At 51.1% G+C, this 18,370-nt stretch overlaps 1 protein-coding gene across 1 annotated transcript in view; it reads right to left on the bottom strand.

Annotated features, from left to right (window-relative positions):
• Positions 1 to 18,086, bottom strand: part of LOC138497762 (protein TsetseEP-like) — a 231,520-nt gene extending 213,434 nt beyond the window's left edge. Inside the window, exon 1 of the mRNA XM_069621410.1 lies at positions 17,509 to 18,086. Within this exon, the coding sequence (XP_069477511.1) occupies positions 17,509 to 17,590 (82 nt within the window). The 5' untranslated portion in view covers positions 17,591 to 18,086. The remainder of the gene's footprint in view (positions 1 to 17,508) is intronic.
• Positions 18,087 to 18,370: the final 284 nt, after the last annotated feature.

The raw sequence follows: 18,370 nt of genomic DNA, 5'->3' as shown, positions 1-18,370 counted from the left end.
CTCTTAGGGGGAGGGCTCCCAGAAGGGCCTGGCTCCGGGTCCCCTGTCGGGAGCGGTTCCTCCGCTGGTGGTAACGGCAGTCTCGTCCTTATCTCCGAGCATAAGGACTGTATAGCCAACAAAATGGCCGCCGAGTTGTCTTGCGGCACTGGTTGAGGGGAGTCCGACGGGCGGTCAGGGGCCCTGTCGGCACCCTCGACGTTATCGTCGTCTACTACGTCGGGGTCCCTCCCGACGGGCTGGTCTTCTTCCACGCCAACGCCGTGGCTTAAGACTTCGATCAGCTCCTCCTCAGAGGTTGAGGCCGAATCCACGACGACCTCCTGCCCCCCCTTTTTCTTCTCCGTCGGAGGTTTCACGGGGGTCCTGTCGATGGGCATAAAAGAGGACTCCCTCCGCGGTGGCAGGGAGACTCTGAGCCCCGAGGTCGCCACCACTGGTGTAGCCTCCACAGGCTGAGCCAGGGCCGTCGCGACTGTCTCGATAGAGGCCTTGGCTGGATGGATTAAGGCTTTCACCACCTTAGGTGCGCTCACTGCCTTCTCCTTGGGGGGAGGGTCACTGTCTCGCTCCCCCTCCGATGGGGCCTTCGAGCTCGACCGGGGTCTCTCCAGGAGCTTCGCAGGGTGGTCTGCCTTCCTCTTACCCGAACCAGAGCGTTGGCTCATGGTTGATGGCGCCGGGGAGGATGCGCCCTGCCTGTCGCCCGTAGAGCCCGACCGTTCGGCGCTCCCGGTGCCAGCGGACTCGCAGTGCTTGGCTTTGTGTTGGACCCCCGTCGCCGGGGCGTCCTCAAAGGTCTTAGAAGACCGCTCGGACTTCTTCTTCTTCTCGCCTGACGGGCTCTTCCCTTCCAGCCAGTTGGCGAGACGTTGATGGTGGTCCTTCATGGTCCGCTCCGACATATTGCCGCAAAACGCACAGTCCTTCTCCACGTGCGTCTTGTCCTCATGTAGGCAGTAAAGACAAAGGGAGTGTTCATCCTCCTTAAAGACATTCTGAAGCTGGCATCCAGGGCAGACCCTGAACAGCTTTCCGGGCGTCGAGCTTCCCTTCTCCTGGGCCATGTCCGAGATGGGCCTGAGAAACTTCTGGAGTCCTCCAAAAGCGTGGCTCGACGAAATCTTCACCCTTGAGGGGCGTAGACGAATCCGACACGGGTCCCCGTTGATCGGATGAAGAAACGGTGGAGCTTGAGGCTCTTTTGACCGAAAAATAGAAGTTTTTGAGAAAAAAACGAGAAAAAATAGCACTAACGCTCGAAAGCAATAGCACGAGGATCCCAACACTTGAACGTGCGGTAAAAAAATGTAGATGGCTGCCAGAGGCGGGGCTTAGGTAGAGGGCAGTCATTGGCTGTGGTCAGTATGACGCAGAGATCAGTGATTGGTTACTACTACGAAAGACAGATCAGAAACGAAACTGATACTGATTTTTTCTTTACCGAGGATTCCCAGCCTGACGACGGGGAATATTCATGAGCATGTGAATCCATGCCAGACCCCATGCTGGAGAAGCTGTATTTAATAATGGGATTCATTGAAGAAAAGTTCCCATTGTGATTGTGAGTAATCATTAAACGATTTATGTTGTACTTTACCAAACAAGTCCTGCATGGGTATGACAGATCAAAGTATCCTATACATTTGGTCAAGAAAAGAATCAAAATGATCTTGCAAATGCATTAAAGATTATTAACTGTTGACAGAGGGGTGTTCTGCCCGGAGAAAGATTTCATCAAATCACAGATATTGGATTGAAACATGCGTGTCTGGGACTGTTCTATTGCAGATCAAACATGATTTTATGCATCTTTATATCTTCAGCCAGATGTCTATATCCCTTCGGTACATAGGAAATTGTTCTATATGCACATCTCTTGGATATAGAAATGTATATATTTATTGTTTTTAATTATTTTTGCAAGACATGGTTGTTGAGAAATATAATAAATACATATATTTTAATAAGGTGCTAAATAATATTTGGATAGGCTAGAAAGAAAAGGTGCAACCTGCACTTATATCATCTTGATTGTAATAGGTACTAAGGCCAGTGGTCTTCAAACTGTCGGCCTGGACCCCTGCGGGTGCCCGTCGCTGGTCCACGGTGACAGCAAGTCTCTTCAAAAAGGGAGTATGGTGACTGATTTAAATAGAAAATGTAAGCAGAAATGACATCTACGGGGGCCCAGCAGCAATATTTTTACTCAAGGGGGGGCTCGGCATAGAAAGTTTGAATACCACTGTACTATGGTCAGCCTCCCTCATAGAAGACAGACCCATGGAAACCACCCAAACTAACAGTCACAATCAATCACTTCCACTGTCCCCGACACCGACCAGAACAGACGCCCAAAGCCATCGGGAGAGTACGGACCCATGGGACCTCTCCAAACAAAGAAATACTAAGCCATGCTCCTTCAGACCACAGGGAACCGATGCTCCACACCCCTAACAGACTAAAATGCTAGGTGTAGCACAAACACGAACCTTGACAACCAACACCACATGAAAACACTTAGTCATGGTACCTAAATACAGGCACATAGCCCCACAATGTGTAGCCAAGAAGGTTTCCTGACATTCAACACAAAGTACACCTTTGAGACCAGGGAACTCATCTGGGTTGGGCGGAGTGGTAAAAATGCGGCAGTAACGCTATTATCGCTGCATTACAGGTCCACCCAATCACGAATTTGGCCATTTTTGGCACTATTGGCACGGCGCTTATTGCACCGGCACTGCCCCATAGACTAGTCCTATGGACTCTACATAAAATGGGGAGTAACAGCCTTATCGCAACTCGGGATCTGGTGCTAATAGCGCCGGACCGAGTTGCGGCAATGCTATTTGCATTGGCAGGTTCCCAGCGCAATTACTGCTGGGATAACACCAAGGCCAGGTAGATTATGAGCCCTGTAGCTGGTAGTAGATTGAGCAACTCCCACATTCAGACACAAGCATAGAAGCACCAACACACACACACACTACTCAGAAGAGAGTCAAAACTCGAGCACAGGAAGCCTCAATTTGACAAAGCCCTACTCAGTAAACCACTCCCACGGCAGTAGCCAAAAAATCACACCAATCTAACAGACATCATGTTCGCACTCAAGCAGTGATTGTGTTCAAGGGTTCAAGGATTTGGAGGGTTTGGAGAACCTATATTTACCAGACCCTTACCAGTTGGTACTGAATTATGCGTGCAATGCTGCCACGAGCAGAGCATATCCCAAACCACACACAACACTACAAGAAGAACCTGACGCCACTCTCGACATCCACACAGTCCACATGTTACACTAATACAAGGTACTTTCCACACTCAGCATCCATACACTGCACAAGGGACACACACAACTTTCCGCAAGATGCACAAGCTACACCACACATCAAAGCCACCAAACACATTCCACAATTGCCTAGCACCCAAACTGGGATGCATGCCCCAAATGTTACACACACACACACGTCACTTGCCCTCGAAAGCTCCCATCTGACTCAACTCTAGAAAATGCACCATATACCACACTTGGCAGCCAAGCCACTACTTCCGAAACCTACGCACTCTGCATGCTACACTAAGCCAAGCCACTTTCCACATTCAACATTTATCAATACACGGCACACACACACTGTACCACATAAGGCACAAGGCATACCACCCATTTAAGATAACCAACACATTCCACAAATACCTCACACCCAAATTTGAATACATGCCCAAAATGGCACAAAAACGCAACTTACTATTGAAAAGCTCCCACTTGACCAATCTCTAAATAATGTTAAATATACCACTCATGGCAGCCAACAAAACTCACTGAAAGTGTGCTTGCCCCCAATCTGACATGACCAGATTACAAAGTGTACCAGTCACACCCCACACTCAACACCTACTTTAAGCACTGCACCAGGCAAGCTAACCTGGACCTCGTGCATACTCATATCCTACACATAGCACAAAATGCAATTCCATACAGAGCAAGGTGGGTTCTACAGACCAAGCAGACACCAAACGGACACTCAAAAAAAGACAGCACGCAGGGGCGCTGGGGCAAGAACCAAGGCCTACCCGGGGATCTCGCCCACTCTGGAGAACTCTCCACCTGCTGCCAGCAAGCCTCTATGCACACACCATCATGCCATTAAACATGGTGCCACATGATTGACCTTCAAAATTGGATGTGTGCTGCGAACACTGATTTCATACATAGTTACGTTTTTTTAACAGCATGACTTAAGTCTGCTTTTTAGGAAACAACTTCTGTCTATGCTTGCACAAACACCGCTTTTTCACACGAACCAAAATGAATGACCATATTGCTCCAGTGGGCTGCCCATTAGGACAAAATACTGTTCAAGACAATATGCGGCACGTACATGGCTACGAACTCTCAGCGAAAGCCCACCTCTCAGCGAAAGCCCACCTCAGCGCAAGCCCACTTCTCAGCGAAAGCCCACCTCAGCGCAAGCCCACCTCTCAGCGCAAGCCCACCTCTCAGCGAAAGGCCTTCTCTCAGCAAAAGGCTACCTCTCAGGGAAAGCTCACCTCTGCGCGCAAGCCCACCTCTCAGTGAAAGCCCACCTCTCAGAACCAGTCCACCTCTCAGCATCAGTCCACCTCTTAGCGCAAGCTCACCTCTGTGCGCAAGCCCACCTCTCAGCGCAAGCCCACATCTCCGCGCAAGCCCACCTCTCAGTGCAAGCCCATCTCTCTGCGAAAGGCCTTCTCTCAGCAAAAGGCTACCTCTCAGGGCAAGCCCACCTCTCAGTGAAAGCCCACCTCTTAGAACCAGTCCACCTCTCAGCATCAGTCCACCTCTCAGCGCAAGCTCACCTCTGTGCGCAAGCCCACCTCTCAGCGCAAGCCCACATCTCCGCGCAAGCCCACCTCTCAGTGCAAGCCCATCTCTCAGCACCAGTCCACCTCTCAGCGCAAGCCCACCTCTCTGCAAAAGGCCACCTCTCAGTGAAAGCCCACCTCAAAGAGCAAGCCCACCTCTCAGCGAAAGAGCACCTCTCAGCAAAAGCCCACCTCTCACAGAAATCTTAGCTCTCACCGCAAGCTCACCACTCAGCGCAAGCCCATCTCTCAGCACCAGTCCACCTCTCAGCGCAAGCCCACCTGTCTGCGAAAGGCCACCTCTCAGCGAATGCCCACCTCCCAATGAAAGCCTACCTCACAGAGCAAGCCCACCTCTCAGCGAAAGAGCACCTCTCAACGCGAGCTCACCTCTCACCAAAAGCTTAGCTCTCAGCACAAGCTCAGCTCTCAGCGCAAGCTCACCTCTCAGCACAAGCCCACCTGTCAGCGCAAGCCCAGCTCCCAATGAAAGCACACCTCACAGAGCAAGCCCACCTATCAGCGAATGCCCACCTCCCAATGAAAGCCCACTCTCAGCGCAAACCCACCTCTCAGCGCAAGCTCACCTATTACCAAAAGCTCACCTCCCAGCGCAAGCCCACCTCTCAGCAAAAGCCCACCTCTCAGCGACAGCCCACTCTCAGCGCCAACCCACCTCTCAGCGCAAGTCCACCTCTCAGGGCAAGGCCCCCTCTCAGCGCAAGCCCACCTCTCAGTGCAATCTCACCTCTCAACGCAGGCTCACCTCTCAGCGCAAGGGCCACTCTCAGCGCAAGCTCACTTCTCAGCTCAAACCCACCTCTCAACGAAAGCCCACTCTCAGCGCAAACCCATCTCTAGCCGAAAGCCCACTCTCAGCGCAAGCCCACCTCTCAGCGCAGGCTCACCTCTCACCGAAAGCTTAGCTCTCAGCGCAAGCTCACCTCTCAGCGCAAGCTCACCTCTCAGCGCAAGCCCACCTCTCAGCACAAGCCCACCTCTCAGCGCAAGCCTACCTCACAGCGCAAGCCCACCTCCCAATGAAAGCCCACCTCACAGAGCAAGCCCACCTATCAGTGAATGCCCACCTCCCAATGAAAGCCCACCTCACAGACCAGTGCCCAAGAAGTGGTTTACGGGCACCAGTCCTGCAAGTGTGCTGGCGCTGGGTCTGATCCAAAGCAGCTTGCCACGTGACTCCCTAAGCCCTGCCTGCGCAGCATTCCAAGCCTTATTGCCCGTGGACCTCCCGCTGGCTCCCAGGACTGTGGGCCGTGCAGTGTGCGGCCTCGCCATTCCCATTGTACTCCCCGAGACACTGGAGACCAAAATCCACCCTGCTTTTCAACAGACCCTACAAGCGTGAACATGTCCACCCGTTAAGTCCACGATGCGTTCTTGCCTATTGAGGATGCCCTGGAAATCTGGCTGGTTTTTTACTTTTCCGTGGAAGATGAACCCTGCTTGATGTGCACTTAGTCACAGGGCTGCAAGGGATAGGCGCCGAGACTCCAGCGTCTAATATGGCACAGAATGGAAGGTCTGTACATTGATGTGAGTACATGAGTGGTGTCCAGTGCAGCCGGTAAGATAGCTCAGCGGGCTGAGCGCTTGCTGCTGCGATCTGTGCGTGATCCGCAGGTTCGAACCCTGGCAAGGCCAACTCAGCCTTTCATCCTTCCAAGGTCGATAAATGAGTACCAATTCTGGTTGGGTGATAGTGTATGTAAATATGTGCTCAGTTAGCCGCTATATAAATAACACATCATTATCATCATTACTTCAAGAGGAACGGGAAACCCAGGGGCAAGGATTAACATGTCACAAAGCACTCATTGGGTGGCAGGACCTCGGAAGTGTCTGATGCAGCTTGAGAAGTGCACGCAAGCAAGAAACCTATGCAAGAGGGCGTGTGGTCTATTTGAAGGAGTTCCCTGTCACTCCAGGGCGAATGTACTGACCTATCACGGAATGTACCTGGAATTCAAATGGGAGGAATTAACAGAGAGTGGGTTAATTAACACAATTAATTATCAGTCAAAAATGGCATGAAACTTTTCAAATGAAAAAAAGTAAGATCGAGCGTCCCGGTGGGGACAAGACAGGGTGTTCAGGTGCCTGCTTCGGAGATATGCTTGCACCCTGCACGCCAGAATGTCCCGTCCCGTCCCAGGAAGATATCGCATAGGGTTAGTGTGCTTGCGGCATGGATCTCATCTGTGTGTCACCCCTTCCACCCATGCCCAAAAACGGAACAGTAGCAACCAATAAACAACTAGCCACGTCTTAAAAAGTTGAAAGACACATTTTAATAGCACAATTGGTTTCCTTCTAGGAGCTCTCCATTGTCCACAAGGCCGCCTGGGGCCTGGGGCCTCAATACCTTCAACTCTCTCTTCCTAAATATCTTCCTTCTCGAGCTCTTCGCTCATCCGCCTCCAACTCCCTCAGGGTCAATCGCTTCTCCAAGCAACGAGATGGTGGTAGAGCTCTTTATTCGGCTGGGCCTTCCTTCTGGAACAGCCTCCCTGCCCCCCTGAAACTTGGGGAGAACCATCTCGGGTTCCGGAAGCACCTCAAGACCTTCCTCTTTGCTTCAGCCTTTTCTCCTCCTCTCCCCTGCTGAACTCTTGACTGAAACGGAATCTGCACTGGCTACCAGGACACCCTCTGATCTCGGGCCCAGGTCCCTCCTCCACCAGTCACACACACCTGCACTGCCCGCCTGGCATCCCCCGCACTTGGGGACTGTTTCTGTTGCCCTACAGTCCCACTACCCGCACTTGACACCTGATGTCTGCACTCACCTTTGCACTTGCCACCTGCTGGCCGTTTCCTTTACTTATTGTTATTCTATTCCCATGTACTGCACTATCCCTTCCCTCCCGCCCCTGCACTTTCCCCCTTCCCGCCTCCCATGCAATTGCGCTATCTGAATGACACCTGGCCTAGTAAGATCGTTGTCTGCCCCCCCTTTGTACCCCCTCCCTTGCCTTGCTGTGCCTTGAAACACTTGTGTATAGGCGCGTTATAAATCATGCCATATCATATCATAGCTGTGTGTATGTTGGGAGAGGAAGGGGAAACGTGCCCTGCCGTGGTTAAGGACTCCAGGTACGTATGGAGTCAACATTTGCAGGGCCCCAGAAAGCCCTGGGGGGGTGTCTGCGCTATCTGTAGACGATAAGGGGAGTAGTGCAGACCCCACGAAGATCAGCTTTCTACAAACATAAGCAAGCCTTTAGTCTGGTTTGCAACGGTAGCAATAGTTACTTATTTTGCTGCACGATAGCTCAATGGGTTTTGCGCATGCTGTGGTGGTCTGTGTTCGTCTTATCGCAGGTGAGAATCTTAGCGGGGCTCACCCAGCCCTGCATTGATACAGAGGCCAATAAAGTGAGGACTGCTGAATTGGGTAATTTTAACACCTCTTGTATTCAGGGCCACAGGTGCGATACAAAACACGTTGCTTATGACCCAGGCCCCGGGCCGCATGAAATGCGGGACGATAGAGGGTCTGGGAGTTTAGGCGCGGGGTGGGGGGAAAACGGCGCGAAAGCGTAGGGAGGGGCGTCCGAATGCCGCCATAAGAAACAAAAGCCCAGGAAGGGCAGGAAACAGCACCTGGTAACGTGCAAATTGTAACAGCAAGGGGTCAGGGGGTAACCCGGCCGCCCCCAGGAAGGAACAAAAGGCCGGGGGGGTATAAGTAAGCCTGGAAAAAGAGAGGCGGCACAAACCAGGTAAGAGCTCACCTCTCTCGGGTAGGCTCTTGGTACCTGGAGAAGGGGAAGGAAAAACGTTTGCTCTTGCGGGCTCACGCATTTTCTACCTCTCTAGAAGTTTATACTATCGCGGCGGCCACAACGGTACCGGTGCAGGAGAGAAGGATACTTTCGCAGTGGCCAAACAGAAGCACAACCGACAGAATTCAGACGAGAAGGATGGCGGAAGGAAGAGCGAAGAGGGCCCGAGAATTCTCAGAATGGGCAAGAAAGGCGGAGAAGGAGTATGGAGCACAATGGGTGCTAGAAGTAATGCAGAAAGAAGAAAGAGCGAAGGCAACGTCACCTCTGCTGTTCATAGAGCCCAGCAGCAGCGAAGGTGAAGACGAGGTACCGCAACGACAGAAAAGGGGGAGAGCGGAGTCGAAAAGAGCAGAGGAACAGACGGAGGCACCGACTAAGAGAAAGAAAAAAGATAAAAAGAAAGGTACTGTGAATAATAATGTGGGGAATAAAATAGTAAAAATGTTTAAAAATTCCGTCACGGTTTCGGGTAAGTCGCCCAGAACCAACTACAAGAAGAGCAGACGGGGGAAGAAAAGCAGGGAAGAGTGGCAGGGGTGTTCATCAGACGAATCAAGCAGTGATGACGAAGAAAGGGATCACCTAAAGGCTTGGGTAAAATGGAGAGGAGTGGTGAGCAAAGAAAGACGGAGTGGGGTAGGGGGGGCAGGGGCAGAACCCAGAAAGGCCCCGGTCCCTACACCACAGGGAGCACCAGCTGAGCCCAGGGAAGCCCCGGGCCCGGCACCACAAGGGGCACCAGTAGTCCCGGTGCCGCAAGGAGCTCCAATTTTATGAACACCACAAGATGTACCGGTAGGGCCAAGCATAGGGGTAGGGGCCACACCACCGGGGGCAGTACCGCCGGTGGCAGCGGCGGAAAACGAGGCGCCTCTCATGACGAAATATGGCAGGCCAACCATGGGTAAAGACGCACAGGGCAGGTCAATGAAAGCGATGGCCTGGTACATAAATGACAAAGTAAAGGAAAAAATCTGGAGAAAAGAATTGATCGATATATTTACACTATTAGATTGTCAAAAGAGGGGGATGAATGTAGCACTGGAGGACATGAAAGAGGATGAAAAAAGCTTACTAAAAAATGGGCCAGTAGTAAGGAACTTTGACAATTGGATGTCGGCCTTCACCATAATGTCTACAATCATATTACAAAAATTCCCAGAAGACGGGGTAGCGTTAGTGGCATATCAACAGAGGGTGCTGAAGGTCCACACAGCATTTGGAGGGGACGCATGGCTGGAGTATGACCATGAGTTCAGAAAGGAGATGGACTGCTTTCCGGACATGGGCTGGGACGAAGAAAACTTTAACCTCTGCATATTTAATGTGCTAAAAGAGAAATGGGATTCCAAGGAGCGGAGCACAGGGGGACAGCAGAGAAGGCAGTACTGGCAGAATGATTACAAAACGGATTATAGATCGAGTGGCAGAAGGTACGAATCCAGCTATGACAGGAATAGAGACCAGAGTTTTCGGAGCAGAAATTACGGGTCACAGAGAGGATGGCAGAGCAGCCTGCCCCCGACAACACAGGGTGGGGGCAGTGGGAACACGGGGATGGCACGAGCGGAACCAGGGCAATGCAGGAGCTTTGAAAAGGGAGCACCATGCAGCTGGGGATGGAAGTGCAAATTCAGCCACAAGTGCGAGAGATGCAAGGGTGACCATAGCAGCTACAAGTGCACAAGGGCCGCGGCGCCAAGCGGCAGAAGAGATGAGATGCGGAAATGAAAACTGGGACAGGAAAGGGGCCACGCCAGTGAAAATCGAGAAGATGGAAAGGTGGCTCTGGAAATACCCCGACCAAGAAGCGGCAGAGCAAATCAGACAAGGCTTTAGAGAAGGTTTCAACATCCCGTTTACCGGGCAGGGAGCACAAGACATTCCTAGGAATCTAAAATCAGCAAGCGAAAACAGGGAGATAGTGACCAGTAAGATCAGGAAGGAAGTAGAACTTGGGAGGGTAGAGAGCCCGTTCACGGCCCTACCATTCGAAGAATTTTTATGTTCACCACTAGGGACTGGTGCCAAAAAAAGAGGTGGTGGAATACAGGTTGATACACCACCTGTCCTACCCTCCGGGTGCCTCGGTGAACGACGGCATCGCTCAGAGCGAGGCGACAGTATCATATTCAGACTTCGAGGAGGCGGTGGAACTGGTCAGAAAGGCAGGGGAAGGGGCATGGATGGCGAAAGCAGACATTATATCGGCATTTCGCCTGTTGCCAGCCAACAGCAGATCACAAAGATGGTTATGTATGCATTGGGAGGGGGAATACTTCATCGACAAATGCCTTCCAATGGGGTGTGCCATCTCATGGGCATATTTCGAGAGGGTGAGTTCATTTTTACAATGGGCAGTAGCACAGGAAATGAGGGAGTCCATGATGGTGCATTACCTAGACGATTTTTTATTCGTCGGCCCCAAAGGTGCGGATATATGCAGGGCAACCCTGGACAAATTCGTAGAAATAACGAGCGAGTGGGGTTTTCCTCTAGCGAAGGAGAAACCGATGGGGCCAACACAGGTTATCCAATTCCTAGGTATAGAGATTGACTCAAACAAGGGGAGGTGTCGGATCCCGGAGGACAAGGTGACGGAGCTGCTGCAGATAATAAAGGAACTACAGGGAAGAAACAAAGCAACAGTGAGAGAATTGAAAACACTGGCAGGGAAACTGAACTTCGCAGGAAGAGTCATACCTCAGGGGAAGGTGTTCCAGAGAAGGATCGAACTGAAAACGAGAGGTGCTACCAAAGGGTCAGGCTATGAGGGGGAATCAAGAGAGATCTGGAAGTATGGGAAGAATTTCTGAAAAACTTCAAGGGGGCGGTAATATGGCGCTCACCGGTGAACGATGAAGGTAAAAGGGTGTTGTTCACTGACGCAGCCGGTGGCTTTGGGTTTGGCGCAATACTGGGGAAAAAATGGTGTGCAGACAAGTGGCCAAAATCATGGGCAAGTGGCGGAATGGACAAAGAACATAACGCTGCTGGAGCTCTTCCCGATATGGGTCGCGTTATGCGCATGGAGGGAAGAGCTAGGGAACAAGGAGTTGGCGGTATGGTCAGATAACATGGCGGTGGTGCACATGTTAAACAAGGGAAGTGCGTCATGCAGAATAGTATTGGAATTAATGAGGGCAATCACCCTGGAAAGCCTAAAAATGAATACATGCATAAAGGCGAGGCATATCGCTGGGGAAGAAAATGTGGTGGCTGATGCAATCTCTCGCTTTCAGTGGGAGAAATTCAGGGAGAAGAGACCGGACGCTGACAAGGAAAGAACGCCCACGCTGCGGAAGGCATGGGTCCCGTTGGAGGCACTAGAAAGGAAAGCACAGTTGGCCTCAAGGTCGACCCAAAAGAGGTGGGAGAAGAACGGAGAAAAGAAAGGGTCATCGACAAGCTGACCAGAAATGCCCTGACATACAAGACGGGTAAGCAGTACGAAAAGCATGTAAAAGATGTGTTGATGGAAACAGGTGGAAAAGAGGTGGAAAAAATGTCAATGGAAAAATGTGTGAATTTCTTGAAGGGGCATTTGCCAAAGGGAAAAAGAAAAGCTGGGCAGCAGCGCACCTGGCGGCGGTGGCATATACCACAAAAGTGGCGGGCATACCGGACCCGACTGACAGCGCTAAGATAAAATACGCTATGAGGGGATGGGCGAAGTTAGAGGGGAAGAAACCAGATAGCAGAAGGCCGGTAAATTTTGGGAAATTGATAATTCTGCTGAAAGTGCTACAAGACACGTGCAGCAGCACATACGAAATCGCGCTGTTCAGGGCAGCATTTGCACTAGCTTACTATGGGGCTTTCAGATTAGGGGAACTGGTGGCCAGGAATACAGTGGCAGGAGACTGGCAAGAAAAGACATTAGTATGGGTATCAAGGGGATGTCGATAATGCTAAGGAAATCTAAGACAGACCAAATGGGGAAGGGGAGAGCAATAGATCTCAATTGCATCAGAGAAAAGGACCACTGTCCCAGATGCATCACCCAAGAATTCCTAGATCTGCGACCAGAGGTCGACGGACAGTTATTGATCCATAGGGACGGCAGCGCGCTCAGCAGGTACCAGTTTCAGGCATTATTAAAACAGGCGGTGGCGAAAGTGGGTTGGGATCCAGCCGAGTTTGGGACTCACTCTTTCAGGATAGGGGCAGCAACCTCTGCGTGGGCGGGAGGACTGGGAGCAAAGGGGGTGAGACGAATTGGGGGATGGAAGTCGCAATGTTTTAACAAATACATAAGGGAGGAACTGATATGACACTTATCTCCCCCGTTTCTACAGAGGCCGGACCATACAAATCGGCATGGATAGTGGGGCACTCTTTCGTGACCCGGGCAGGCAGGTGGCTGGAAGAGGTGAAGCAAGGATTACATTTCAGGAACACAATTACGTCATGGTGGGGCCTCCCGGGGATGCACTGGGAGGACATCCACGACAGATTATCGGACCTGATAGGTTTCAGGGAACCCCCGAGTGCCTGGTTATACATCTAGGGGGGAATTACCTGGTGAGCACGAACAGGGGTAAATTGCAAAGGAATATCTGCGAGTCACTGCATAGCATAGCCCGCAGCTGGTGGAAAACCGAGATTTTTATGTCAGAGATAATACCAAGAAGGGTCTGGCATGGGGCACAGAAGAGGCACGCAATTGAGATAGCCAGAAAGAAACTAAATAAATCAGTAGAAAAGTACTGCAAGAGCACAGGGCTGCATTTCATAAGACATGGCTTACACCGGAACAATCCGGACATGTTTCACCAGGATGGGGTGCACCTATCAAGGGATGAGATGGGGGGATTTTCCGACAACATTTTCAGGGCACTCCAGGAACGAGGTTGTAGGTAGGGTGCTTTTGGGGGGGACCTGAGCGGGCGTAAGGAACACCCACTCAGGTGTGGCGGCATGTGCCCAGGAACGAAGGCTCAGGGATAACAAGGACTCAGGAGGAGCCTTAAGCAGCTTCGGAACTGGACACAATGTGCCCAAAAGCATATGGCTGTGTAATTATTGTTGTTGTGTTGTATTTTCTGTAAGAAAATAAAATGCCTACGGCCTACAATTTTTCCATACACATAAGTTGTCTGTAATTTAGTACTTAGGTAGGGATCTGGTAAGAGAAGCAAAGTGAACCCACACTACTTAGCCTATAGTGTAATCAGCATTCACGCTAAGATGCCCGTGCCCAGCTGAGAGAGAGAGCACCTGTGATGTTCCAACGTCTGAAGTCGTCCTGACCGTTTTATCGCCCTTGGTATATATATTGGTGCTCTGCAGTGCATTGATCTTTGCTCACACTGGAAAGTGTGAGTCTGAAACACGTGTTCAACTTCTTCCTCCCGGCTACGTGTTAGCCAGCCAATCAAGTGTAAGGATAGCGCAATGGGCTGAGTCCCCGCTGCGGTGATAGGTTGCTGTTTTCATTTAATTCCTGTTATAAATAATACGATTTAAGTGGGTTATATCAACGCATTACTCAAGACACTATTCGGTTAGTGCCGTGTGCCATTTCGCCATTTCACTAGTTGAGAGTGTCATTAGGGGTGACTTCCCCCCACTGCGGTAGTGGCATCTCCACCCCCACGCACGATCCCTTGGGTAACGTGTGTAGCCCTTACAGTTACTCCCCGCGGACGCCTGCTCTCCCCCGGAACCCTCTCGCGCACATTATAACGCCGATGCCGACCCTGCCCTTGGGTTGTGATGGCTGGCAGCTCGCCACTTGCGAAGATCCCCAGTAGGGGCGAGCAATTAGGCTGCCCCGTCCAAGAGGTGGCACTTTAAAATACAAACCATGATTTCCAGGTCTGAAACTCCATTACCCAGTGCAGTGCGCTTCAAACTGTGGGGGCTGACCTGCCCCCTGGGTGGGGGGGGCGAAGGGTGGATGGCCAGTTGCAGACAGCTTCTACTGGCTCCAGTTGTGTGTACGTATGCATGTATGTGCGCAGGTATGTGTTGGTTTTAAATACCGTATAGGTATGAAGTAACTAAGTGTTGCTAGGAAGTAACAAAGTGTTAGTACACAATTAGCAGGATGTAGTTGGGAGGCTAGAATGTTATGGATACAGTTAGAAGTCTATGAAGGGCGGGGTTAGGGTTTACAGGCAGGGGGTACGAGCTGGGGAGGCATTGCTGAACCCCGTCTGGGCGGGCAGGTCATGCAGGTTATCGATCCATAAGTTGTGCTTTGGGGGAGTGAGTATTCAGCCTTCCCTGGAATGCAGGAGAGAGGGGGGGCATTCTGAGGCCAAGGGGGATGCTGTTCCACGTTCTCGGCGCTTGCTTACTCGCCCTTTCTTTTCGGCAGTTCATGGATTGCAATCTGGCGATGTCCAGGCCCCCGGCGGCCTCCAGGGATAGTACATTTGTCAGCGAGGAGTTAGTGCCGTGTAGGCGGCGGCGCAGCTCAGGCTGCCCTGCAGGTGATGCGACTGCAGGGCAGTTTCCCAAGGATTCGGGGAGGCGGCTGCTCTCGCTCAGACCCCTGATGAGATGGGCTGCTGCCTCAAGGATGCTTTCCGGGCGTGTGGCGGGGGACTGGGAGTGGTGTCTGGGAGAGGGGCCAGAGTGGTGTCTGGTATTTTGGCGAGGGAGGCACTGCCACCAGCCAAGTGAGAGAGGACTAGTCCTTCGACCACACGGACACTGACATGTATTTAATGTATGTACTGTAAGGTTCGGAATACAATGTCAATTGGTTCATGGACATTTGACTTGCTTTTTCATTTGAGCAGCAGAAATCTTCTTGTGTTGGCTGACAGCCATTTATTATACAATGTCTAATTCTAAAGCGCCATATGCCGCCACTCGCTCAAGCAGAAACCAGTTCTGAATGGCTGACTAGAATCTGCAAAATGCCCGGAACCACCGGCGACTCGAGTGAGACATTCCCCAAAAGCTTTAAAGTCACGCCTCAAAGAGTGAGACTTTGAGTGCTTGCAATTCTGTGCGTTCTGGGACCGGTCCGCCTTAAATAATCCAGATGTTTACAGCACCGAGGCAACGTCCCCCCTCACCCCGACCCCCCCTCGCCCTGGCCACCACGAACCCCCCTCGCCCCTGAGTAACTGCGGATAGAAATTAAATGTAGCAAGAGCTCCGGTCTGAGTTGAACATTAACAAGCCTGCTCCGAGCACAGTGCACTCTTTGGCCATGAGGGAGAGCGGTATTCACGTCTCATGTAGACCCCCAGTGAAAGAACCGGCACCGTACCGCCGATTAAAAGGATCCGAGCCAAAAACACATTTCACTTTCCAAATGCACGTCCGATTCTACGGAAGGGCAGTGCGCAGGGCTCCCGAGGTTGAGGCCGGGACCCCCGCACAAGAGCACGTAGCGCGTAAGAGCACACCATGCACTCACACAGGAGCAAGTCACGAGACGCAGTGCCCATGCCACTGCCAGGTCTGGAAGGAAAGATGGCAAGACAGCCAGGCGGGTGACACTGCGATTAAAAAAAAGCGTCTTTCTGAATGGATCCGCAGTTTAATATCTACACTCAAAACAGATTTCAGCTCACTATGCGTGTAACTGCGAGGACGGTGCGACTCCTGGAAATTCTGTAAGGTCCAGAAAAAAGTGCTGGGTGGACGGTCATCACCTTTAAACCCCGACATATTTCTATTCAATTCCACACTGCTTCCATTTCAATGGAACAAGCAGGGGTCAAGTATTAAAAATGAAAGGGGGGGGGGACTCATCAACAAACGCAATGGGATGTGATGTCACCAGAAATTAGCATACCAAGGCGAAGTATGCGCATTTCATTAAATTGACTTTGCATAAACATCCAAACTGCACAGGACGAATGGAATTTGCCTTTCATACAATCAACACACACAAAACCGAGAGAGGTTATTTTCTTTTAATAGTGCTTTTGAAAACATTAAAAGGTGTGCATGTTTTAAACTCCCAATAACCAATACAAATGTTTTCCCTGCAACTTGCAGTACCAAAATGGGACATTTCACCTTTGGTTGTTTGCTATTTTTCAACATGTTATATAGTGCACTGGTGCAGTGTCCGGCCTACAAACCCGACGACTGCTGGACCTGCAAACTGATGACTGAGGTTGGCTTTAATTCAAAAATTCAAAGAGAACATTGAATGTTTCTCATTTAAGCTATGGGGTACTGAGTCCAACCTCTGAAAAAAGTGGTTGGACTCCGTACACCCGCGTGTACCCCCGACTTGGGCCCTGGGAACAAGCGTACAGACAATTAGTGATGCAGTGACCTCATTACAGCCCCTGTGAAATGCTGTGAAGTTGCTACTAATTATCCCCCAAAGTGGCAGAGTATTTATGTGCAATACATACGTTGAGCTAGTAAAAGAAAGGGGGAAATCATAAATACCGAAAGGATACATAAATCCCCAAAATAAACTATTTGTTTTTGGCCATCAATGTACTGCCAGGGTTATAAGAAGGTAAACAGGTACATGATTTGATGTACACGTTTTTCCAAACGTGTACTGCATACTTTTAAAATGGACCTCTTAAGAAGCACGATTTTACTGTTTACCAGCTCAGCAGGAGGCCAGGCTGGTAGAGTTATTGGGTTCAAAGAAACTATCACGTAAAAGGACGAGCTATCATGTTTATATGCAAATAGAACAATGCTAGCCGTGGAAATGGCAGTAGAACCCGTAACTGTGGAGCTTAGTTCCCATTAGTTCCCGCTCACTTCGACCTCTGTGCAGGGAGCCTATACTGCACACGTAACCCCTCTCTGCACCAATGCAAGGGCACACAACGACAATCCATCGTTCCCTGCTTGAAACTTGTTAAATGCCCAGCCACGCAGGAAAAAAACATCATACATCCGTGCTCACCAGGTTCCTTGGGTTCTTTGGGTTTAGCAATGGGTTTGTTGTTCGCCTGGCTCTCGGTCTGGGTGCTGCTGGAACAACCCATCACTCCTTCTAGTCAAACACGAGCTGGATACACAATAATAATAATAGTAGAACACAGGCCAGAGGACCGTGTGGTTGTGTGGTGGAAGAGAGCCCCGCACTGTAGTGTCTGCTTCTGGCACTCTCTCGGTGGGGGCGCTGCTTCAGGTGGTGGATGTAATACAGCAGGCAGTGGCTCTTCGGAGTGCAGACACCTTTAGTCTCCCGCGTTGCTTTTATCTCCCGGGCCTGCTGTTTGCTTGACAGGTTGGTTGCCATATGAACCTAGGCTTGGGGCAGGCTGAGCCGAAACTTTCCAGACCCCAGCAGAGCCCGGAGCTGTCACTGTGCGAGTGTACGCATGCGCGGGAGGGCGGGGCAGCCCAAGGCACGTGCAGACGGGGTGAGGGGTGACTGACTTCAGCGAGAACCTGGCGACCGTGGATGGAGGTCGCCATAGACAGGGGACGAGGCGCCGCTCAAGCTAAAGAGACGGCGTGTGAGACTACAGTGCGCACGGGGCGCGACCCCCCCCAGTCAGAGGCAGGGGAGGAGTGTCATTCCAGTTACAGAGAGGGTGGGACTCGGCGAGCGTGTTTCCAGCCAACGACAAGGCGAATAGTAATTTAATTTTGGCTAATCCCTACTCGAACCCCTCCCCCCACCCTTGACATTCATCACGTGTAATACCACGCAAATAATTTACATAGACAACACTTTCTCAGATTGGAAAAAAAATGCTCACTTTATTAGAGTCATCCTAACCAGTGGTCCTAGCCTTACTCAGGCCACAAGTCTGCTT

Source organism: Ambystoma mexicanum, chromosome 5q (assembly GCF_040938575.1).
Source record: "Ambystoma mexicanum isolate Mex_15411 chromosome 5q, UKY_AmexF1_1, whole genome shotgun sequence".
NCBI classification, from domain to species: Eukaryota; Metazoa; Chordata; class Amphibia; order Caudata; family Ambystomatidae; genus Ambystoma; species Ambystoma mexicanum.
Note: the sequence above shows the minus strand (reverse complement) of the source record. Positions and strands in the feature narration are given on the sequence as shown.